Genomic DNA, 24,731 nt, shown 5'->3' with positions numbered 1-24,731 from the left:
CAAACGCCAGAAAGACGCGCGCTTTGCTCCCGGGTAGCCGGACTACCCTGCACACATCCTCCCGGGTAACCGAGCTACCCTGCACTGCCCGTTGCTCGCGCCTACCCTGCACCACTACACAGCGTCTACAGGGTAACCGGGCTACCCTGCACCACACAACCTACCCTGCAGCTTTCCCCCCCAGCGTCTGCAGGGTAGCCAGACTACCCTATAGCTGTCGCTGCGCGGCCAAGTCAGACGGCCTACCCGGGACCCCTCCAGGGTACGCCGCCCGCTCACAGCACCTGGTTACCACCACCACCACCCCGCCCGCCCGCCCGTTCACTCACCAACTGGCAACGGGGCAGCGCGCCCACTAACAAGAATTTTGATTTTACCTACCCTGCGCTCGCTGGGGACCCCGACCCCCCTCCAGCGGCTGCCTCTGGCGGACTGTTCCTGGTCCGCCGCAGCCCGCCTCACTAGCCTGCCTTACTAGCCGGCTGATGACTAGTGCATTTCTTGTCTTGCATTTATTGTACTCTTTGCGTTTGCTTGCATTTATCTTTTATTTTTCTTCTATTGTGTTGTAGTTGTATTTTTCATCTGCTATATGTTTTGTTTCGTATTAAATACAATACTTTACATATATACGTTATATTTATAGTAATTAGAAAGCAATACTTAAAGAATCCGTATATATCCAATTATAGCTAAAAGTAGCTCATAAATTACTAATACATATTGTATTAGGTAATAATAATTATTATTAGCTAATACAACCCCATTTTAAGTTATGGCTCTTTTTACATTGGACTTAGAAAAGTCACGCTGCGCGCTTTTATGGTTATGTAGATGTTAGACCAGCTAGTGCCCAGATATAATAGAATTATTCCCTCATAACTAAGATTTAAGACTTAAACAATAATACTTATTAATACATGCTAAGTAGTAATTAAGAAGTTACTTGCGATATTAATATTAATTATAAAATAAAGATCAAGTTGGGAAAAGATATATAAGAAGTCTACTCTTTTATTCTAGGACTAGATATTTCTTATCTAATAGTAATAGGTTAATTCTCTTAATTAACTATTATTAAGCCTATAATACTTAACCTATCTACTTGCCTTATTACAACAAAATGGTTTGCATTGCTAGTATTTTAGCTTGTAAGTCTTTAAATAATATAATCTATCTCTATAATTAATATATACTGGATAGTTACTCTTATTATTAATGCCTTTATAACTACGGCTAGATTCTCTTATAGTATAGCTATACTTGTAGGTTAGTTTTGCTTGCAGTTTAGCAGCTATACTAATAGTTAACTTAGAATAATACAAGTAATATTAGCTTAAATAAACAGAGTAAGAATAATATTTTAGCATTTAATATTCTTGTAAGTTCTTATAGTTAATTCTGCTCTTTATATTCCCTTTAATATGTACTCTAAAGTAGCATTATTAATACTAGGTCTAGAAACGAGGTGATGAACAGAATAATAAGCCTCCTATTAGTCTCCCTCTTCCCCATCCTCCTCGTCTCCCCCCTTCTCGCCCTTATGCACATCCTCAACCTCCTGCCCCTCCTCCTAACCCTTTTTACCGTCCTCTCGGTCCTCCCCTTCCTTCCTCCCCTCTTTACCCTCCCAGCTATGTTCTCCGTCCTATCAGTCCTATCCGTTTTCCCCCTTCTCCTCCACCTACTCTCCCTCCTCTCCGTTCTCTAATTCTGGTCCCTACCAGGACCAGGCGCAATAAGGGTGGAAAACTGGGTGGACACCGCCCGGGGCTTCCGGCTTATCCCGGCAGTACATGCAAACCTTACAAGTGCAGAAAGCCTACTGAATGCAGGAGGAAGGGCTGTAACACTTGCGGTCCTCAAAAGAGATGCGTATAATAGCTAGGGTTCCCAAGGGATAAACCAGGCGTGGTTTATATTAGCAGAGACAATTATATTGGTTGATCTAAGCGGTTAGATATTACATTAGTAATGGGTTATAGACTATAACTAGTAATTTGTATAGTTACCTAAATTATTACTTAGAACTATGCTAAAGATTACTATATTAAAAACTAAAAACTAAGAGCTATCTAAGAAAGAGAAAATTTAGGGTGCTTCTATACTACTAGTACTAGTTACCTTAGAAGTAAGTATTATAGATACTTACTTATATTTAGCAGATGTTAGGAGCTAACGCAAGGAGAGGTCGACTATAGGTAGCAGATACCACACTGCTACCCCGCTTCTAGTATAAAGAGGAGGGAGAAGAGCTCTCTAGATCTAAGAGGGATTAGAGACTAAGACCGTTACTATTCTAACTGCTAGATATCTGCTATCACGCTACGAACACAAGATTACCTCCTTTGTCCTTCACTCTACTTACTTGAACACCCACCCTAACAGCAGAGTATTGTTTGTAGTGTAGTAAGTGTAGGTTTTAGAGTTTACTTGTAGTTTTAGTGTAGTTCTTTAGAGCCTACTTGTAGTTATAGTTTAGATTTACCTTCTACTACACTACAAAACTACAGTTATAGTTATAGTATCTTTAAGAAAGCTATAAATAAATGTATTTCTAGATATATAGAAGTTATAAGCTAATAATATATAAAATATATAAAATAAATATTATCAGCTTATATTATGTGGGCGGAATTGCTCACCTTGGGGGCCTGACAAGGGGATAGGAAAAAGTGACTTGGTGTTTTCATTTGATCTTATAGCTAGCACACAGATAAAAGGGAGGTTCTTCCCCCTCTAGCTAGACAATTCTCAATTAACAGACTTGACCGCGATTTTCTTAACTAGAGCTATTTACTTGATGCATTTAACGCTTATTTACTAAATCCCTTGTTGACTAAGAGCACCTTCCTTTGCTACAGGCTACACCTCACGGAGGTGCACCACCAAACGACATTGCTAAAGTCTTCCGAGAAGACTAAAGCAATTAAAGATTAAATATCATTTGACCTAGGCAATTGGAAGACTTCTAACCACCCGGCCATACGGCGCCTTCCTTTGCTACAGGCTACACCTTGCGGAGGTGCACCACCAAACGATATTGCTGAAGTCTTCCGAGAAGACTAAAGCAATTAAAGATTAACATATTATTTGATCTAGGCAATTGGAAAGATTCTGACTATTTGGACTGAAGGGAAGTGATAATCTAGACTGAATTGCTAACGAGCTGCGTGTAAGTGCGGTATTTCGCGGGTCACTCTAAGCTCTTAGGCGTGTTTGTTTTGGGCCAACAAACTATTAATAGTCATTTTTTAAGGTTCTAAGTTAGATTCTATGTAAGGTAAAAAGCCCTAATTTAAAATAGGATTCTATTAGATAATACTAGATTTATTACTAATGTATTATCTATTTTTAGCTATTATTAGATATATAGGGATTTATTTAGTAATTTATTCTAATTAGTATAAATAGAATGTATTTTTGTATTATATTTTTGTATTGCATTGTATTTAATACAAATATAATACAAATACAATATATAGCGTATGTACAAAATACAAATACAATACAATGCAAAAGAACTACCATACAAAATACAAGCAGACCCCCTAAAATACAATAAATACAATACAAGTAATGCTCTACTATTAGTTATACTGTAAAGGTCTGGGCTTAAGCCCAGTCTTTAGTGTGTGCGCAACCAAGGGAGCCTGTATAGTGCTAGATTGAACAGTCACAAGGGACTAGTTCAATTCGTACCCTTTTGCCGTACTGGTCAAAGGGGACTGGGAGCGTTCCTCCCAGATGGCTGCGGCTAGCACCCGCGATGGCCCAATCGGGCTAGACCATGACATATACACTATAAAGAACTTATTTAGTAGCATAATTTATAGTGTAATATACTATACTTGTAAGGGACTGGCCTAGGGGCTCCTGCGAACTAGCGTCACTAATAGTAACTTTTCTCATAAGGAGAAGAGAAGAAGAAGAAAGGGGTTAGCATGGTTCCTAGCAGCACCCTTACAGGGTCCGGTTAAGCTCCGGGCAAGACCCGTGGTGGGTTCCTAGGTGGCTCTCCCCACCTACTTGTCTTCTTCTTCCTTAAGATTCAAGCGTTACGCTTGAATCCATAACAATACTACACTATAAACTACACTATAAAATCTATAATTATAGTGTAGTTTTCGGCAATGCTCTAATTACTACAAACTAACACTAGACTAAAGCCTAGCACTTATTAAAACTAGACAATAATAGACTGCTACGCATTCAGAAAAGTCACGCTGCGCGCTTTTATAGTTATATAGACTAGCTAGTGCCTAGACATAATAGAATTATTCCCTCACAGCTAGGATTTAAGACTTAAACAATAATACTTATTAATACCTACTAAGTAGTAATTAAGAAGTTACTTACAATATTAATATTAATTATAAAATAAAAATTAAGTTAGGAAAAGCTATATAAGAAGTCTACTCGTTATATTCTAGCGCTAGATCTTTCTTTCCTATCTAATGATAATAGGTTAATTCTCTTAATTAACTATTATTCAGCCTACTATACTTAATCTATATGCTTATCTTATTACGGCAAAATGGTTCGCATTGCTACTATTTTAGCTTGTAAGTCTTTAAATAATATAATCTATATCTATAATTAATATGTGCTGCATAGTTACTCTTAGCTTTAATGCTCTTATAACTACAGCTAGATTCTCTTATAATATAGCTAAGAAACTTGTAGGGTATTCTTACTTGTAATGTAGCAACTATACTAATACTTAACTTAGAAAGATGCAAGCGATCTTAGCTTAAGAAAGGAGAGTAAAAATAACGTTTTAGCATTTAATATTCTTGTAAGTCTATATAGCTAATCTTGCTCTTTATATTCCCTTTAATATGTGTTCTAAAGTAGCGTTACTAATACTAGGTCTAGGAACGAGGTGATAAGGAGAAAATTAAGCAGAAGGCTGCTACTCCTTCTCTTACTGGTTTCCCTCCTCTTCGTCCCCGTTCTAACCCTCCTCCCCCTCCTTCCCGGCCTCTCCGTCCTCTCCGTCCCCGTCCTAACCCTTCTGCCCCTCCTCCCCCTTCTCCCCCTCCTTCCGGGCCTCCCCCTGCTCGCCCCTATTTTTTCCCTCCTCTCGCACCTCCCCATTCTCGCATTGAGGTACTCCCTCCTCTCCCTCCTCTCCGTTCTCTCTCTCTGCTCCCTAAGCGCCCCCCTGCCCCTTCTGCCCCTTCTAGGCTTTCTAGGCTTCCTAGGGTTTCTGGGGTTTCTAGGGTTTCGCGCCCCTATCGGCTACCGCCTCGCCCAGGCAGTCAGTGCAAACCTTACAGATGCCAGTGGCCTGCTCATTGCACGATTAAACAGGGCTGTACGACATGCAGTGGTTCGGGGGTGTGCCTTTAACTAGCGATAGTATTCTATGTGTTATATTTTGTATTGTATTAAATATAATATAATATAAAATACAATACAGAAATATATTTGTATTGTATTTTCCGGCAATACTCTAGTAAGAAGGCTACTAAGCAGCAATATAGTAGCTACCTTTAAGAATAACACAAAAGCATATAGAGATAATATAATCTAGAGCTATAGTGCATTTAGGCTAGAAGTAATACTATATAGTAGGGTATTTAGCAGAGCATTGCCTGTATTGTATTTATTGTATTTTTTGGGGGTTGCTTGTATTTTGTATTGTATTTATTTTGTATGTAATTTATTTTGGTATTTGTTACCTATCTATTGTCAATTTAGTATTTGTGATTTGCTTGTATTAAATAAAAAACAATACTAACAAAATAGCAAACAAATCATCTGTATTTTAATTGAAGAAAATATAGAATACTACAAGAAAACAGCTTAGAATTCAAGGATTTTAGCGTTATTAATAGGGGAGATTGGCGTGGGTAGGTAGCCGAGTAGCTAAAAATAGCTAATAAATTAGTAATAGGGCTAGAAATAGCTATATTAGCTATAATTAGCTTCTAAAAACCTACTTTAAATTAGGCTATATTTTTGCATTACATGGAAATTAAACTTAGAACCTTAAGAAATTACTATTAATAGTAATGCAAGGGTAACTGGGTAGGAAGAATACGAAAGAATATACAGATGGTAATGCTGAAGGATACAATAGGTTCAATTGTATGGTGTGGGTGCCATGAGCCGGAATGATGGGTATATCTGTATTGTCATTTATAATAACAATACAAATACAATACAAAAATACATTTTGTATTGTATTTTTTGGCAATGCTCTGGTATTTAGTATTATTATTAGAGCATTACTTGTATTATATTTTATTATATTATATTTATATTGTATTGTATTATATTTTATTATATTGTATTTATATTGTATTGTATTTGTATTGTATTGTATTTGTATTGTATTGTATTTGTATTGTATTGTATTTGTATTGTATTGTATTTGTATTGTATTTATTTATTTACTTACTTACACTAGTTAGCTATTTATAGCTAAATAGCCTAGTACTCCTGCTAGCTTAGTCGTGAGGGAAAACCTATAATAGAAAGAAAAACCCTTACGCTACGGTAGTAGTGCGGCCGCGCCCCGCTCCTGGCTGGGGGCATGGCTCTTATTGTTGCGTAGAAGTTGTTGCCTTTATGGCTAGTAATATCCCAGGTTACCCAGTAGGTCCCTTAAGAGCTGCTTTTCCTGTTAGTGCTGCGGCGGCAGCGTGTGGGCAGCAGGACGCGTGTAGTAGGCTGTATCTTTGTTTGTCGTTCACACGCGGTTGCGGGAGGCTGCCTGGGCGCGGTTAAGGCGGCAGAGGGTCAGTGTGCTATAGCCGTTTGTGTGCGGTTCACCTTGGGCTCACCTTGAGTTCACTTTAACGGTCCCCGCGATTGAGCTGCGCCGCCGGCTGGGATACTTAAGACGGTTATTTTCCCCCTCTTTATCAGTCCTCCCTTCCTTCCCTTCTTCAACCTTCCCCGTACGTACGTGGCCGGCCCTTTCCAAGGAGCCGCTAGACTATTCCCTTACAAAAATTATATAATAAACTAGTTTTTCGCTCTTTCTGTATTATTATCCCTTTTATTTCTCTATAAAACTATTAAATTTAAAGAACTAAGAGTTAATTTATACATATATTTATCTCTCTTACCAAAAACATGAAATCAATCGCAATTCTTATTACAGCCCTATTTGCTAGCCTTATTGACGCTCAGCCAGTTAAGCCGGCTGACACGTATAAGCCGGTTCACACAGTTAAGCCGGCTTCGCCAGTTAAGGGGCTATATAGTGGTACAAAGATAGTTGGGGTTTGTGATTGCAATAAAGGGAACACAAAATGCTAAGCAATAAACTAACCAAATTGTGCTTTGCTAGACATGCCGTCGCCCTGGGGGCAAACATGCACATGGTGCTTGTATTGTTCATGACAATGGATCGCGAAAGGAAATTCCTTGTGGTAGTTATGCGCCTGTAAGTTAATAGATAATAGACTATATATTCTCAAGTTAAAGAATGCTAACTAGTGTATTTTGCTAGTGTACTAACGATGATTCCCTTCATCGCTGTGTATGGGGATCTGGATATGCAGAATGCACGTAGAGGCTTTAGCTTTGCGTTAGACCTTAAGGCGGCTTATTAGTGCATAGGAAATTGACTTGCGTTTCTATCTGCTATACTAAATTATAAGAGATGTATAAATAAAATATTTCTCAATAATTCTATGCACAAATAAATGCTCTGTGTTGCTTTGAGTTCTTACTATTTATGTAATTACGCACTATGTGATTCTAAAGAAGCTACGCAAATTAATCCTGCTACCGCAGAGGGGGCCTAGTAATTGATTAATTGATTTTCTTACCGTCTAGGGGACCCGTCCAAGGGGCATAAGACGGGCTAAGCTATAGTAACCTAAGGCTATAACTAAGAGTAGATTTGCCTACGTGTTATTTTTGTAGTACCTTTTATGCCTGTTATGGTCTAGCCCGATTAGGCATCGCAGTTGCTAGCTGCAGACATACCGGTTGCGCCGGGCCCATTTACCACTACGGCAAAAGAGTACGAATTGAACAAGTCCCTCATAACTGCTCAATCTAGCACTATACAGGCTCCCTCAGTTGCGCACACAAGACTGGGCTTAAGCCCAGACCTTTACACCTTTTTATGTTAACATAAGACTTAATAAGAAATATTACCCTACTATATTTATTAATTATGGGTGCCTAAACTATAGCATAATTAAAGAATCCCTTGTCTAAAAACTTTAGCTGCTATATATCTCTATTATACCGCAAACGTTAGAGTATATAGCAGGGATACTACTATGTGGGCGGAATTGCTCACACTTGGGGGCTTGACAAGGGATAGGAAAAAGGGACTTGGTGTTTTCATTTGACCTTATAGCTAGCACACAGATAAAAGGGAGGTTCTGCCCCCTCTAGCTAGACAATCATGAATTAACAGACTTGACCGCGATTTTCTTGACCAGAGCTATTTACTTGATGCATTTAATGCTTATTTACTAAATCCCCTTGTTGACCAAGGGCACCTTCCTTTGTTGACGACTGCACCTTACGGGCCAACACACGACACCCCCTGTTGCATACTAGTGTGGCAACAATTGCAAGGGATCCCGGTTAACCAGTTATGCCAGGGACTTTTGAAGGCTCCCCCGGAATGATTTTGAGCTCGGCAGCTTTTAATTACCTCTGCAATCCATTATTAGCACGGAAATAAGTGGTCTTGGTGAGAATGGAACCTTAGATTGAACGCGTATTGACGGAGACTCGGAGAGTAGTCGGACAAGAGGCGTGGTTGCGAACGGCCAAGCACACAAGGCACAACGGTCATTTACAGGCATGGTCTTTTGTTTGTATTTAGCACCTCTTCCGTTCCTTTTTACACACCAAACGCCAAGTGTCAACGCTCTTTCCCAGTCCGATTTCCTTCCTAGATCCCATCATCTCGCCATGCTGTTTCGGCGCATGGCCGGCGGGCTGGTCAGTCTGCTATGTTTTACTCTTTCGTCGCTACCTATAGCTTCCACCACAGGTGTAACAGGTGCTTATGAGCGGATTGGCCCGCTTTACCAGACATACCGCATCGCCGTCGCCACTTGGACTGCCAAGCAAACCAAAATACTGCCGGGCCTCGCTGAATTAGGGGGGTCTCACCCGAACGGAGGTGCTAATTTCAGAGAAATGATCAACTTCATCGATTACGGTTACGAAGATGGGAATGGCCTGACCGAAGACTGGTACAAGGAGCATGAGATCGACCTCAACGACCCGGAACCGCATAAGACTGCCGTGGAGATGGACTACTTTGGCAAAACGGGGAATATAGACCTGGGCCGCCTCTTTGCGGGCAACGTAGCATTGTGGAGTGATGCCATTAGTAGGATTCGAACAGTCTTGAAATCAGGTAGGCCTCCCCTCTCCACGCTCACGAAGTGTTGCCTAGGTCCCTATTGTTAATCTACCATTATACAGCCAACGATGAGATGAAGGAAAAGGGTAAAATATCGGACCTCGATCACTACAGAGATAGGCTGGAGGTGTGCCATAAGGAGATTTTGAAGCTCCGAGGGAGTGACATGGTAGGCGGTAGTAACGGGAAAAAGGCATTGGTGCAAGCCATCAAAAAGAAGTGGACAGGTGCCCTTGTTGAAGTCAAGGTGGAGGATTGGGAACACGACTCGACTGTGAGGATCTTTTCCCTTGATGAGAACGACATCGTCGCCAAATCTCCTCCTGGCCTATTTACCGTGGAAGAAGTCAAAGCATTTACAGGATCCTACGGAACCAATGAGCAGGATTCAGGCGTGGCAAAGAATCATTTCTCGGTTATCAAAGAACATGAAACTACCAAGGATGCTGAAAAGGAGTGGAGAGCTAAACCCAACTGCTAGGCTGCCATGGCTGCGCAGAATGTGTTGTCGAATTACGCTGGCTAGCTTTCAATTGACCAGCTGTATGCTACAATGTAGCACCTACCTCTGTAAATTTTGTTTTCGGAAAAGGTCGAGCTGATTACTCATGTGCGTGGAATCGCGTTCCATCTATTGACCCCCAGTGCCTGATCTACTTGATGCTGATATTAAGAAGAGTATTAGACATGGATCGACAAACTGCTATTGAGTCTTCATTTCTAACATGCAGGAGAGCACTAGCTATTTTGAGGCAAGCTTTTGTTTTATTTCCCATTGCGGGTCTGCAGCGTCCTCGCAGATCTATCTTATTAACGGACAGGGTGTATGTGTATTGTTTGGTGCTCGTTCTAAGCTTTCAACGACATCACCAGAGGTGTCAGGGGGGTTGGTGGCTCCGACTGATGCCGAACCACATGCAATCAGTTAAGTGGGACCAGGCCAATGTTTCCAGGGGCATATCGTAATAACCACACCGCAGGGGCGGGGCAGACTTTTGCAGAAACAGTCTGGTGACTCAGAGGCCAGAGACCTGCCCAGACCTTGGTACCTGGCATGTTGTATGTATCAATCCTGTATGGGCATGTCTGGTCCGATCTCCACCAGAGGGTGGGCGCCTGGCAGCAACAGAGCTACGCCCACTGTAAGCAGGGTAGGTGGTGGCTATAAATGTTGACTTTTGTCGCCTGAGTTTGTCGAGGCGTTGCGCACGTCGGGTCTTTATTGGATTGCCCAAGGCCCTCCCATCGGACAGAGCAGACCAGACAGCTTCTTTTTTTTTTTTGCTCTCAACAACCAAACAAAACAGTCACCTCAAATTTAATGAAATCGACCAGCCAGGTGAGGCATCGCAATATTGAGGAATTGTATTCAAACTGAAGCACCTTGTTCGATCTTTTCAGCTTACAATCTCCCTCCCCCTCCATTGGCCATCACCTGTGGCAGCAGGGCGAAAAAGCACACACAAGACTTGGATTGGCCTGGCTTGAGGCCTTACATGCCGCCCCAATATGGCCTCGACGGAACATCTTTTGAGTCTTCTAAATCAAACATCCTTCAGCAGAGCCGACTGTGAGTTGGGGCTTCGAGGCAAGGCACTGCCAGCGCATTTGGGTAATAGCACTGTGCGACTGAGTGTAGTGAGCGGCATTCGTCAGCATGTTGCTTTCGCCACGTCCGATATAGTCTCAGATCTCTGTCGCATTCCAGGACAAGAGGTATTTATGCGAGCTCGCAATGCCCGCTTGATTATGAGCGACTACGTGCCTAGCCTTGAGCAGATGCCTAACAAGGACTCCTACCCATACTGCATCTGGTATCCTGATGTTGCTAGTGAAGACACATACCGAAGAGTTGCTGCGGCGTTCCCAGACATGCGATACCAAGTTGGCCGAGCCTGCGCAGTCGCGGGGTATGCCAAACTCTATTGTGAGCTTGATCTGCTCCCCGATCCATGCATCGCAGAGGAGGCGCGAGAGGCGGCCAACGAGGGTTCCCGCAATATCTTTGAGCACATCATGGCCATGCCTACGCGCTATGGGGTCATGAATGACTATAACCTGACGATTGAGCTCAAGAGCCCTAAACCCGGCGCCTGCTTGAATGCCGACACGGCAGTGCTCGCCACTCTTAGGACACGTCGGAAAATCGCCGACGGCCTTGGCATTCGACCATGGAGATACTTTAACATTACCGAAGATTGGGGTGTTGGCGAGGAGCACATAAAACCGGACAAGGTTAAGCTCAGCGACGCTGAAGTTGCTCTGCTTGAGTCTCCATTGCCATTTGATCTTCCAACTATGCATAAAGATCTGCTTATCCTAGTAGCTGCCTATGAGGGTAATGTCGACCGATATGCCCGTCTCCGTCGCCCTGGTCGCGCCGTGGAATACGAGTTCCACTGCTTGGTGCCTGGAGTCTATCGAAGCACCTCCATGGCGCTCTGGCTTAGCCGAAACCCGGACATTATGCATGCAATTGCGGGTAGTTGGGATGATGAGGAGGAGCCGGCTCTAAGGAGAGCCATCAACGCCCGGCATGTTATGAACAATGACACGCATCGTCTCCTGGATGCTAAGCCGCCCGTGCCTGATGATGAGCTGCCGTACTGGATCTGGTACCCGAATATGCCGTCAAGTGCGACACTGTACGCACTGGCTAAGGCTCGACCAGCTATGCGACCACAGTGCGTACGTGCCAGCATTGCCGCCGGCAATCGTAAGTTGTATAGTTGGCTTATGGATATGGACGACGAGGCACCTAGCGACAACGTTGACCACACTTCTCCGGTAGTGGATGTCTGTGTTATTAAGGAGGCAGAAGCTAGCCCGGAGCGTGACTTTTTCGTGGCTGATCTAAAGAGGCGGCAGCGAGAGCGCGGGCTTGTGCCATTTAAACGCTGTTATGATGAATGGAAAAAAGAGATCCCTTGGAAAATGGGAGACATTGGTTCCAACTTGATAATGGCTTCTCTGCCTGATGACGGCTCGTGCATCGTGCATGCCGATCAAGATTGGGGTATATGGGAAAGCCTTGGGGCAGAGTTAGGCCGGGTACGTCTGCATCTCAGCACTCCTCTGGAAGAGAGGCAGAGGGTAAGAAGGGAAGAGGTGGATGGAATCTACAGGATACCGTTCCCTGTGGATGTCAAGAGTCCAGGCTGACCAAATTTTGTGCCGTGTAACGCGTGCCAGAGTATTCTAGATTGCTTTCTAATATGCTCTTGCTCTTGTTTTAGCTGAATAAAAAGACTGCGTAAGCTGCATGAGAGCCTCTGTCATAGTCCATGGACGAATCGGGTTGGGCAATCGGTGACCCTATAACCTGCAAATTCAAATTCCAGTTCTGCGGCCACACAATCTACTAAACCTTAGGACCTGATTTATAATTTCTTGGTTTGGGGAGAAGTGCGGTCGTCTAGCCAGTGCCCTCCAACGGGGATAATGTCTTTTGCTAGCACTCCACATAACCCAAAATTTCAGTGATTACAGCATGGGTTTCTGCTAGGTTCTTAATACGTAACTGAGAGAGGCTTAAGTACCATCTAGTTATACAGAGTGTATTAGTCTCAAAATTAGGAAAACTATATTGTCTGTTAATAGCAGATATCCTCCCAGACCTATCTGTAAGGGACTAGCCTAGGGGCTCCTGCAAACTAGTATTACTAATAGTAACTTTTCTTATAAGGAGAAGGGATAAAGAAGAAAGAGATTAGTATAGTTTCTAGTAGCACCCTTATAGGGTCTAGTTAAGCTCTAGTTAAGACTTATAGTAGGTTCTTAGGTAGCTCTCCCCACGTGCCTGTCTCCTTCTTTCCTAAGATCCAAGCGTTACGCTTAAATCCATAACAGATACCAGGGGAGAAAGAGTTAAAAGCAATCAGTTAGGAGGTAAATCGCGTTATTACCCACCGACTTAATTAATTATCGCAGAAGAAGACTCTTTTAGACGATGTTAAGTGCCACTTAGATGAAAGACTACAAGGAACTACCCATCGTACATACCTCTGGGTCTATCTTGTGTTTAACTACTTAGGGAAAACCAACTTTAAGAAGACGAGAAAAGGGGCCAAGTTTATTATTAAAAACCTTCCACGGACTATTTATGAGGCATATGAGCAAATTCTTAATAAGTCTAAGGTTAAGGAACGCCTAATAGTTAGGAAAGCCTTAAGTATTATCTTAGCAGCTAGTAGGCCGCTAATACTCTTAGAGATAAACATCGCAATAAATATAGACAACACATTAGAGTCTATATCCAACGTTAACTTAGAAGACAAAGAAGACTTTAAGACGCGTCTTAGATCCTAGTGTGGATTATTTGTCTCGATCTATAAGGGCAGCATTTATTTCCTACATTAAACTGTTCGCAAGTTTCTCCTTGACGATTTAGCACTGCCCACAACTATTTTATCGGAGTTATGCTGGAGTTATTCTATTACTAGACGCTAAGCACACACTATTCTTACAGAGGCATGCATAATATATCTAAACTTCTTTAACTCTAATACTACGCATGCCAGTAGGGCAGCTGGCCACTCTATCCACGCCAACGCCTTCTTAGACTACTCGGCCAAAACGTGGGGGGCACACTTTCACCAAGCCGATATTATTGACAACTATAACATTATATCTGTCGCTTGACGGATTTGCAATCCGAATTCGAAAAGCTACTCGGCATGGTTTAGAGTGTATTGGGCGACTACAGGTGTGGCAGCCACTAGCAAGTTTACAGACCTTATGGTAGCGTCGTATTTTGGCCTTTATGCCGTTGTCAAGCTGCTGCTCCAGAAAGGCGCCAACGTCGAGGCAAAGGACAGCAAGTATGGTTAGACGGCATTATCGTGGGCCTCTAAGAAGGGGCATAAAGCCGTCGTGAGACTGCTGTTTGGGAAGGGCGCCAACGTTGAAGCGCAGAGTAACTTAGGTTGGACACCGCTATTGTGTGCTTCCAAGAAGGGCCACAAAGCTGTCGTACGGCTGCTCCTCGATAAAGGTGCTAATGTCGAGGCAAAGAATAACTTAGGCCGAGCATCGCTGTCGTTTGCCTCCGAAAAAGGACACAAGGCTGTTATGCGACTACTCCCTAATAAAGGCGCTAACATTAAGGCTAAGGGTAGCGAGTATAGGCAGGCGCTGCTGTTATAGGCCTATAAGAATAGCTATAAAGCGGTTATGCGGCTGCTACTTAATAAGAGCGCTAATATTAAGGCGAAGAGTAACTTAGGTTAGATACTGCTAATATTAGCCTGCAAGAATAGCTATAAAGCGGTTGTGCGGCTGCTGCTCGACAACAGCGTTAGCATTGAGGCGAAGGACAGCCAGTATGGGCAGACACTACTGTTGTGGGCCTCAAGGAACGGGCACGAGGCCGCCGTGCGGCTGCTACTCGAGAAGGGTGCTAACTGTAACGCGAAAAACGAAGATGGGCGGACGCCGCTATGGTGGGCTGCCCGAGACGGGCACGAGGCCATCGTGCGACTTCTGCTCGAGAATGGTGCCGACGCCGACGCTAAGGACGAAGATGGTCGGACGTCGGTCTGGTGGGCTGCCCCGAACCGCCACGGGACCATCGTCAGGCTGCTACATATGAAATCTCGGTAACTTCGGGACCATTCTTATTCTCCCTTTTGGAAAGTACCTGCATAACCTCTCCAATACCTTGATCCTGACACCAAAAATCATTCCTCCGTGGACAGTTGAGGGAAACTCCCTTCACAGCCTCATGACAGGCCATCTAGGCTTAAGCCGGTTCCTATGGCACAGTCACAACGAGCATGTCATCTAATTCCGATGCCTTGTCAGAGGAGGATTGAATGGATCCAGGTTCATTTATGCTGGACTTCATGTGCAATGCGTGGTGACTTGAGCCGACTATAAATACAATATGGGAGAGCCACCGGGCGAATTCCGTATCTGCATAGAAGATGGCAACATTGAACCGCATAGGATATTCGGAAGCTGCGCAACCCATCCTGGCACTGCTTCAACCTTACGATGACCTTTTTCTTCACCGCGTGTCCCGACTCATGCCCTCTTTCGTCCGTGCGTCACGCCTGTTTAGAGATTTAGCTACAGTTGGCAGGAAATACTGATGTGCGTCACGTTCTTGGGCGAGACCTTAATATTGTTCAAGCTTCTGCGGCGAATTGGAGACCAGATGTGGTAATGAACCGGGAGTTACTCATCCCAAGAAGTTGGAGTTTACCACCAGGTAGGTCATGCAGAGAGGCTTACTAATGCATGATTTCTCAATAGTCTCAATATCTGCAATATTCAATACTCAATTCTCAATACCTACTCAATATGCACTTTTTCAGTATTGAGCTTCTTTTTCATTACGAGGTCATATTCAGTCTTGATTATTGAATACAGCACTGCATGCAAATATTTGACCTGACTATGTGCTATCTATTTTATTTCGCCTTTCGCGTCGGAAAGTATAAGTGATATGTGAACAAGTCAGGTCCCATAATCGATTTTTGTTTTGGCTCTCTCCTCAGACCGAATGTTGGTGTGATTTGTAATACTATAACATTATAGAGGTGGTTTATAAGTGATTTATCTAGATGCTAGCTAGTATACTTTTTGACTAAACTATTTAGCTTTCTTAAATACACCTGGATAGTGCTTTCTGTATTAATCTGCTTTCCCTTTTATTGCCTGGATGTTCTTATAGGATACAGAAGGAAAGCTTTTATAAGGCCTTTATTCTTATGAGAAATTATTTAAGCCTTATTTTACTAGTCCTTTATGCCTAGAGTGTGATAGAAACTTTTCTACTTTTGCTCTGTATAAACTATATCTATGTTGTGGTTATTAGAGAAATTAGGTGGTAGAGGTTGCTACGCATTACCACGCTTCTAGATACTTTAAAGTTTATTAACGTTAAGTAGTTTAGGCTTTAGGGTTTCTTCTTCTTAGAGTCTTCTTTAATATGCTTTAAGTTAAGCTGTATTAAGATTAAGGGTTATTATTATAACTATATAGCGTTAGCTAGATAGAGTTTAGAGCTTTAATAAAGTGCGCTATATAGCGCGGATACTTTATACGCAGGATAACTTATTGGTGCCATAAAATCTATTGGTTGCCTTTTGTATTTATTTCTTTGCTTATTCTACGTCACAGGTAATAATACCCTATAGGATTTAGTTTTCTAACTTTATTTGCACCCCTGTATGTATCGTGTACTTAGGGCGGTACCTCTACCTAATCCTAGTGAGTACATGTGGAGAGGGTGTTTTGCACATCCAAAAACCGATTCTTAGTCGTCAGAAAATAGATTCACCGACTGTAACACATGCATTAAATCTGTAATTGCGGCACTTGTGACTGTGGACATTTTATCATTTGTTTGGAGTGTGCTAAGATGGACATGAAGTGTCGAGACTCATCTCATACTTGGGTTACGGTGAAAACACCAGCTGACACTTCAGATTAAGCTCCGAATTCCTTCATTTAGATGAGAGTAACGGCGAGTGTGGAGGATGCGCCTTGAGTTCCGTTTTACATAGCGAAATTCGATAGGACGTCTAAAATATGTTGTTTTGGAGCGTTCATACCCAACCACGGCACTGTAGGCAATAAAAATTACATGAATCGAAAAGTAAGAGTGCCTTCAATCAATAGATTTATATTAATACTGATTTATTCTAGTTATATAGATTGTGCCATGGTACAAAACCTACCAGAATATAAGCTATTTTTGGCTCATCGCAGGGGCATCATGGAGCCATTTTATCACAACCAGCAAAACCGGCTCTTTAGTCGTCAGCCAATCGCCCGGTAACCACAACGGCCTTTTATGGCGCTCATGTGCTCTCTTTGCTTGCCAAACTGACCTATAGCTGCTTTAAGCTGTTCTTCTGTGCAAAAATTATGTCGTCACATCGATGACTCATCAGCACAAGGCCAATATTAGCGCTTTTACAGGGGTGCTACGTGGAGCCAGTTCCAGCTCGTCGCTGGACAAAAACCGCTTTATATCCGTCAGTTAATCAACCTAGCACTTAAAAAGTCATTTGTCGCCACACACTCCACCACTTAGGTGCAGCCTAAATTCGCACCCACAGACAACTATGGGGACGTTTCATTTGTCAGCAATATTTTCGGTTTGCCGTAGTTATCCCTTTTTGCACGACGAAGGAACATTATTGGTGGGTGTTAAACAATATAATATCACTCTACTCTACGACGAGCACAACAAAATAAAATACCGAGATAACGTAAGTGAGAATTGAAAATAGTTTGTGGCGTTATTTAGCATTATCGCATTTTCTCGGCATCACGGTTTCCTTTAAAATCCGCCCGCCCATGCACCACAGTGTCTCTTGGAACACACCTCGGGTATAAGACGTATGTGATTATTAGGGTCTTTATGAGAAAGTAAACCGCCGTTAAATGCTCCATATAGTGATTAATTTATGTGCATGGCCAAATTGATCGTAGTCTACTATCTGGCTGTGAGGCCAGCCCGAAGCGAACCTCCCATGAGTCCTGCTCACGATAGGGTATTCTAATTCAGACGCAAAGAGTAGGGCATTATAATCGTCTAATGGATTTTCTTTTATAGAGCCCGGCTGATGGCTATACTACTGTAGAATGGATGCTACATGAATCAGAGACGGCACTAAGAGCTTTAGGTAAGGCAGAAAACTTGGAGTCTCATGATTCCACGAGTTTCCATCAAAACGATCAGAAGGCTTGCATGACTCCCATTACGAGTTACGTCTGGAGATTATTCTAGGCAGCTATCGGAGATACCGAGGATCATCAATAATCTCATGTAATAGAATGACTTCTATGTAAACAATTAGTTATTTTACTGATCCTTATCTCACGAGAAGCAGGCCACAAGAGGCGTGTGCATAAGAGCCGCGTAGAGTCCACGTAATCGTTTTCCAGTCCAAAGGGAGTACAATGATATCATCAATAGCAAGTAGCTCAGGGAAACTCCAGGAGATGCTCAGGATGGCTCAGGATGGCTCAGGTGGCTCGGGGGCTGCTCAGGGGCTGCTCAGGGTGACTCACTGAGGCTCAGGAACTGCTCAGGTTAAAGCAGCCACAGCTCAGGAACTCTTTTGAGAAAGGAAACTGGGTCCGTCGTGATTCCGGTTTTATACTGGGCTGTTATAGTAAACCCAGTTTTGATAGCTCCACGGTTTCACAACGTAAACGTAAGATGACCAGTAAAGGCCACGCATGTTTCCGGATACTTGTGAAAATACAGTTAGTACGCTTCGTACGAGGGTAGACGATGGGACTGCTTGACGTCGCTTCAGCTTACTAAAATAGAACGACTCGATAATTATGCAAGTAATTAGGGTCTTGTTAAATACCAATCTTCTTGGTGCACTAGGCATCGGGGCCCATTTGATTTCATACACCACATAGGCAATCCATAATACACCACCAACCACAAACATTGCGATAAGTGATTGGTTTTTCCATCCATGCTGTGCGTAAGTCTTTAGGGAGAATGGAAGAAGAAGAAGTGCCCAACCAAATCCGAGTAGCAGCAGTCCAAATGAGTCAATTTCTATCATCCCACGCTTAAACTTTTGTAACCAGCTACCTCGGGATGAGGTAACTGTCATTGAGTTGATAGTTGGTACGCCGTCGTGGCCAATCTGATCCGAGACTTGCTTCTCCGCATGCTGAGCCTCGCCACCTGAGGCAAGGCTGACCGTGCCAGACTTTTTCGCTTTTCGGTCGAGATAGATGAGGGTGGCAATCGCTGGGGTGATGGCGACTGGCATGATGATAGCAAACATCCCGTAACCCCTGAAGAATGCCTATGTCAGTACCGAACATTTTGCACAGGATGACAAGGCTCAGCATACCATCTCCACTGACCCTTGGACAATATTGCCTGTACAATCTTTCCAGCAAACCAGGTGTTGATTACAAACGGCGTTGATAGCAATCCTCCCAAGAATCCCCTCCATTCCAGGGGCGTCAGGTCGGCAACGATGATATCGTTCACAAGATCTATTCCAGAGCTGCCAAGTGACACGAAGGCTTCCCCAACGACATATGCCGAGATGGATGATGAGGTCGATACGATAACATAGCCCATAACGTAGAACACGAGCCCAAATATGTACGTGTATGGCCTGCTTGTGATGTCCGAAAATTTCGCGATGAAGGGCTTGCTCACCGCGCTTATGATGTTTGTGACAATGCCCAAGGTGGCGAGGACTGTGCTATGTTGACGGTAATAAGATGAGACATCAACAGAATAGTTGTGCGATGTCGCAAAGTCCAATGAATACACCCAGGCACAGACCGAAACTGAGATGCCTGCAAGCCATAACAGCCTCCTGTCCCCTTTCGTTGAGCGATACATAGCCTCCATCCTGGTTACTCCTTGTGATTGCACCCCGACCGTGGCGGTGGGATTCATCGCTGGATCAGCATTTTGCGAGCTTGGCGAAGCTGCCTCGCTCGCAGCCAGAGCGATTTTCTCCATGGGTTCTTGGAAAGTTGGCACTCGAAACGTGTCTTTCAACAGAGAGCGTGCTAGATGGAAACCTGCAGCTCCTTCACGGACTGCATTTCAAGTTCTGATGAAGAAAACACCTGGCAGATTGACGGTTCAAGTACTTCGTAGAAATGGCTCATATTAGTTGAACTTCTAGAATTTAAACCGAGTATGTCCGATCACACGCCCATATCCCCGTTTATGACGTGTAACTTTTTCATTACAAGAATCATGGGCGGCCAACGAACTGGTCCCATCGCCTTCTTGCTCATTATCACCTTGGAGACCAAGCCACAGGCAAGGCTAGCTATATCTTATCTAATCTAATCCATCAACTGTTGACCAACAACATGATCCATCATCATCTGACTTGAAAAAAACTGCGACTCTATTCAGCTAACAACTCATTTTGTCGCAAGATTCGGAAATGCGCACGGCCCTGTCTGTTGGCTCAAGGGGCGGCTGAGGATTATTTGTTGCCACATTGTGTAACCCTCGGCTCGGACTATCTCAGCCAAATCTTAATGGTTGATACTTCACGCACGTCGCCAAATACGTCGAAACAATTGCCCGCCTGACAAAGTGGGTATTGGGCATGAGCAAGGATTAGATGCAATATCGAAGTCAGACCACTTGGTCATTTATTGACAAGGTTTGCTCTCTGGGCGTATGATGGCTCGTGAAGAAGCTGTCACCTTCACGTTGAAGCGAAACCAGTCGGATTGAAGTTTAGTTTAGATAGTGGGAACAACTGGCCCATCCCGAAGCCTGGAATAACGGAAGGCCGCATAGTTTATACAGGTTCCGTGCCGAGGACACTTTGTCTCCTAAGATTTCCCGGCATTGGGAGTAATCTCTGGTTTGCATGATCTACAGGTCTACGGCACTGCGAATGATAAAAGAAGGCTATAATGCTTCAATACAGAGAAATATAGAGACAGTATTTGCATTTAAGAATCCCATTGCAGGTGCTGGCTCCATTTAACACGGTTGCAGAACCCTGAGAACATCGCCATGTCCGAGATTCTTGTCATAACCTGCCCTGGGGGCAAACAATGCTCTCGCCTTATCCCCTTGATCTATAGCAAAGGGAAGTTTCAGCTTCGCTTGGCAGCACACTCGTCAAAATCGGCTGAAAAGCTGAAGTGCCTCTACCCCGACGCTGACGTCGTAACAGTAGATTTGCAGTCGCTTTCCGATTGCACAAAACTACTTGAAGGCGCCACAGCTATTAATGCTGTACTTCCAAGCCTTCATTCTCACGAAAAGGTCATGGGCTTTAATCTGATTGATGCTGCTGTCATAGAATCAAAACGGCAAGGCAATGTGTTCAAACATTTTCTCTTCTCCAGTGTGCTTTCTACACAGCACAGGACTCTACTACATCATGACCTCAAGAGTTACGTCGAGGAACACCTCTTTTTGAGTCCAATCACTTGCTGGACAATCCTGAAACCTGTGAATGTGAGCATCAGAATACCTAGTCCCCCAAACTCTGTCGATGAAATTTGTGCTGATAACTGTAGTTTATGGATACCTTCCCTCTGGCAAAGCTTGTTGCTCAGGAGAAGCCGGTTCTTGATAAATGGTGGTCACCAAACTATGCCAGTAGCCTAGTCTCCCTGGCAGATCTCGCGGAAGTGTCAGTCAAGGTTCTGAACGAGAGAGAAGCTCACTATCTTGCCGAGTATCCTCTGTGCTCGACGAAGCCTATCGCTGAGACAGACGTGGTCAAATTGGTTGAAAATCGTATTGGAAAACAAATCGAAGTCAGGGTTCCATCCCTAGAGGCTGGTTCGGACAAGCTGATGGAGTTCTTGTACGGAGCCGGGACCAGGCAACTGGGAAGCCAAGGCGATCCTCGTGGAGACTTGGTTCGAGACACAGTTGAGCGCTTAATTTTATATTACAACCGTCGCGGGTTGCAGGGCAGCCCTAATGTGATGAGGTGGCTTTTGGAGAGGGAGCCTACGTCGGTTGAGGAATGGATTGACAATGTTTTGGCGAACGCCGCGTGAGAAGCATTGCTGTCAAGTTTCAATTGCTAGGCTCTATATGGTATTCGGGATATTCCACAGTCTTTGTTGGGCCTATAAGCCTACTCGATCACCTGTTTCTAATCCCGTATGTTTTCCAGTATTCTGTCGGTAGTTCTCGGTGTTTCTTAGAATACCATGTGAAAGTTCGAAAGGAACTAGGCGAAAATGTACGCAAAGTTCCATCTCGTCTTCATCATTTATCATTGTTTTGCTCCATCAAGGTCACTTGGCCTACGAAATCGTGAACGAATCAACAAGTTCTGGCATTAGCTGGCTTGTTGGTATGGAATTTGCTACCACTTTGTACGGAAACCAGGTGCTAAACTGCACGTAACAGTGCAACCAGCTTAACAAGAGCTTTTCCTACCGGAAACCTAAGAGGAAACACCTGAAATAAGAGGAGAGCCGGCGCAGGATTTGCGCCGTTCCAAGTGCCTACTCAAGAGCGTGCCATCGTTTGAGAAGGCAAGACAAAGTTGACCCAACCGTGTTCTTCCGCAGACGTCGCACCTCGTTATTAGACGAGATCGTGATGAGCCTAAGAGGAGCGTGGGATTGTGGCCATGTTCTGAACATACAACGGAGAGGATACATCATGAAAGTCCTTGTTCATATGTGCCAGGCCGCATGTGTCGTGAGAAAATGTCCGTCACGGAGATGGAAATAAAGAGGGCAAGCCGAGCTTGTGCGGCCCTGGCAGGATTGTAGAGGTAGTTAAGGGTATACCAGTGAAAATTGTGATGCAGCCACGTACGCAGACTAATGACTCAGGAAGACACATCATACTATTTTGATAGTATGAGGAACAGGTAATCTTCTATGGATGTGTTTCGTTATGTGATCTTGAAGTCTAATCATGCGGACAATGCTGGCGATAGAAACGGAAGCAAAGGTCTTGGATGCCGAGGCTTTTCACACAAGAGAGCATATAAACATCTTTGAGTGACTGACAAGTTAACTAAGGAGGAGGACGGCAGAGCAGAGAGGGAGGCAAACATTAAGAGAAAGAGTCTGAGTTGCCATCGATTGCCCACGGTAGCGCAGACTCCCATGTGCCGCCTTGCGACAACCCAAAGTTGAGGGGAAAGATAATGGATTATCCCTGTTGCGAATACAAACAACATAACGTTTCCACAGAAATGAATTAGCAGGGTACTTCTGACCGACGAAGTCGACAATCACGATGATGGTTACTCGGGTGTACTCTCTTGTTCAATGCGAGACTTGCCGATGGAGCAGATCACGGCGCTTTTGGATCGACCGTTTTCCTTCCCCATACATTCAACAACTAAATGAGAAAATAATGTCTGACATCTAAAAGAGGATGGATTGTTGCCAAGGCGAACAACTCGGCGCAGCCCCAACTGCCAGCTGGCTGCAATAAGTTTTCATGGCAAAAGCCCCTTGGCTGCAGCCTTGACCAAATACGTCAAGGCTTCCTACGACAGTCTATGCATCGTATCAACCGAAACTACGTCAGAGATTATGCAACTCGGTCGAACCATGGCTACAACGTCGAGCAGGTATGCAGGCAAGAGTGGCGCCAAAGGGCTGTCAAGAAGAATGCCATTGCCGGGCTGTTAAAGATGGCGGTCGGTGAAGGGGGTGTCAAAAGTTCGGGAGGTTGATTCGTATTGTGATGTCAGATTCACAAACGGACCCCAAATTGCGTAACATGTGAAGTTGGTACAGCTGAAATGGCAGCCTTTGGGTTTGGTTGGGCTGGTTGACGAAGAAACTGTCATGGATAGATGCCTGTCCAGCGGGAGATTACCGAGTCTGCACAACAATGTGGTGTGGCCCACAACAAGAGCATTGAGTAGAGACTACTCAAATAAAAATAAGCCAATTCACATCCATCACAAATCGAGGCACTTTGGCCGAGTGGTCTAAGGCGCCGTGTTCAGGTATTCAATCGGACTTGTCCAGTTGTCCCTATTCGCGGTCTAGTAATAGGCGAGGGTTCGAATCCCTCAGGTGTCACATGAATTCTTTTTTTATTATTCGCTTTTTTTGCTCCAGCTTATTATTTGATATCAATCGTGATCGGTCTTTCTTTTCTTTTCTTTTTTTAGGAATTGCCGCTTAATTTAGTCACCGTCCCTTGGTGCCTTGAGTAGCGCTATTGTTCCTTTTGCCTCACAGAAAAGTTAGGAGCCTCACCTTCTATGTGTCATTGACAATTGACTTTCGGTTCTCGACCTTGGCTAATGCATCCAACCTCTGTGGCCGGTTAGCCCACCTCTAGCCAAATGCAGGATTCTCGGTGCATCGGCGTTGGCACTCATAACCTGAGCAATAACTCCGCGGGATATATTTCGTCGAAATTGTAAATGTGATCTCCATCTTGGATGATCAGTTGCGACACGGAAACCGGTCAAGAATATTTTTAAACCTGACCCAACAAAGTAACATTTGCTAAATGTCAAGAACATAAGAATGGCGGCACACTGAGTACAGATCCTGCACTGCAAGCGACGGGATGCGAGGCATTGCATCTCATCGACTTGGTACAGCCAGAGCTGAGAAGTGCCATGACTTCATCTTACTTAGCTTGGCGTTCTTCCCATGTCTCAGCGTTTCCGTATTTTTCTGGCCTCCAGTGCCAAGGTTGCAAGGGGGTTAACAACTTGGGACTAGGCACAGAAAAAACACCTGAACTGCAACCCAATCAGGTCGAGATTCGTGGCTGGCTGAATGCAACAACGGGAAGTATCTGCGGGAGAACCTAATGTGGATAACAATTTGGAGCCAAGTTTGGTTGATTGTGGGATGCCGATGCACAGGATCGTAACTCTTTGTTCACGTTCGGCCGGAGGTTTATGCCCTGTGTGGCTTTCTTTGGTTGTAAGAA

The 24,731-nt window shown here is 43.9% G+C and overlaps 4 protein-coding genes and 1 non-coding gene across 5 annotated transcripts; 4 read left to right on the top strand and 1 right to left on the bottom strand.

Annotated features, from left to right (window-relative positions):
* Positions 1–8,898: 8,898 nt before the first annotated feature.
* VFPPC_08742 (hypothetical protein) lies at positions 8,899–9,839 on the top strand (the record flags this gene model as incomplete). Its single annotated transcript, XM_018287395.1, has 2 exons — positions 8,899–9,352; positions 9,421–9,839. 2 exons carry the CDS (start codon positions 8,899–8,901, stop codon positions 9,837–9,839), a joined length of 873 nt encoding a protein of 290 aa, XP_018140374.1.
* A 1,028-nt stretch (positions 9,840–10,867) lies between these two features.
* On the top strand, positions 10,868–14,959 carry VFPPC_08743 (ankyrin repeats (3 copies) domain-containing protein; the record flags this gene model as incomplete). Its single annotated transcript, XM_018287396.1, has 2 exons — positions 10,868–12,451; positions 14,612–14,959. 2 exons carry the CDS (start codon positions 10,868–10,870, stop codon positions 14,957–14,959), a joined length of 1,932 nt encoding a protein of 643 aa, XP_018140375.1.
* A 3,559-nt stretch (positions 14,960–18,518) lies between these two features.
* On the bottom strand, positions 18,519–19,826 carry VFPPC_08745 (siderophore iron transporter; the record flags this gene model as incomplete). The annotated part of the gene is made up of 3 exons (XM_018287397.1): positions 18,519–18,569; positions 18,694–19,138; positions 19,198–19,826. The coding sequence occupies 3 exons, from the start codon at positions 19,824–19,826 to the stop codon at positions 18,519–18,521; spliced, it is 1,125 nt and encodes a 374-aa protein (XP_018140376.1).
* Positions 19,827–20,852: 1,026 nt separating this feature from the next.
* On the top strand, positions 20,853–21,856 carry VFPPC_08746 (nucleoside-diphosphate-sugar epimerase; the record flags this gene model as incomplete). Its single annotated transcript, XM_018287398.1, has 2 exons — positions 20,853–21,302; positions 21,365–21,856. 2 exons carry the CDS (start codon positions 20,853–20,855, stop codon positions 21,854–21,856), a joined length of 942 nt encoding a protein of 313 aa, XP_018140377.1.
* A 1,891-nt stretch (positions 21,857–23,747) lies between these two features.
* Positions 23,748–23,860, top strand: VFPPC_17308. The gene has a single exon. It is a non-coding gene; the product is annotated as a tRNA-Leu (tRNA).
* The last annotated feature ends 871 nt before the right edge of the window (positions 23,861–24,731 follow it).

Source organism: Pochonia chlamydosporia, chromosome 6, assembly GCF_001653235.2.
Source record: "Pochonia chlamydosporia 170 chromosome 6, whole genome shotgun sequence".
Classification (NCBI taxonomy): Eukaryota; Fungi; Ascomycota; class Sordariomycetes; order Hypocreales; family Clavicipitaceae; genus Pochonia; species Pochonia chlamydosporia.
The sequence above is the reverse complement of the archived record's forward strand: the minus strand, read 5'-3'. Positions and strand labels throughout refer to the sequence as shown.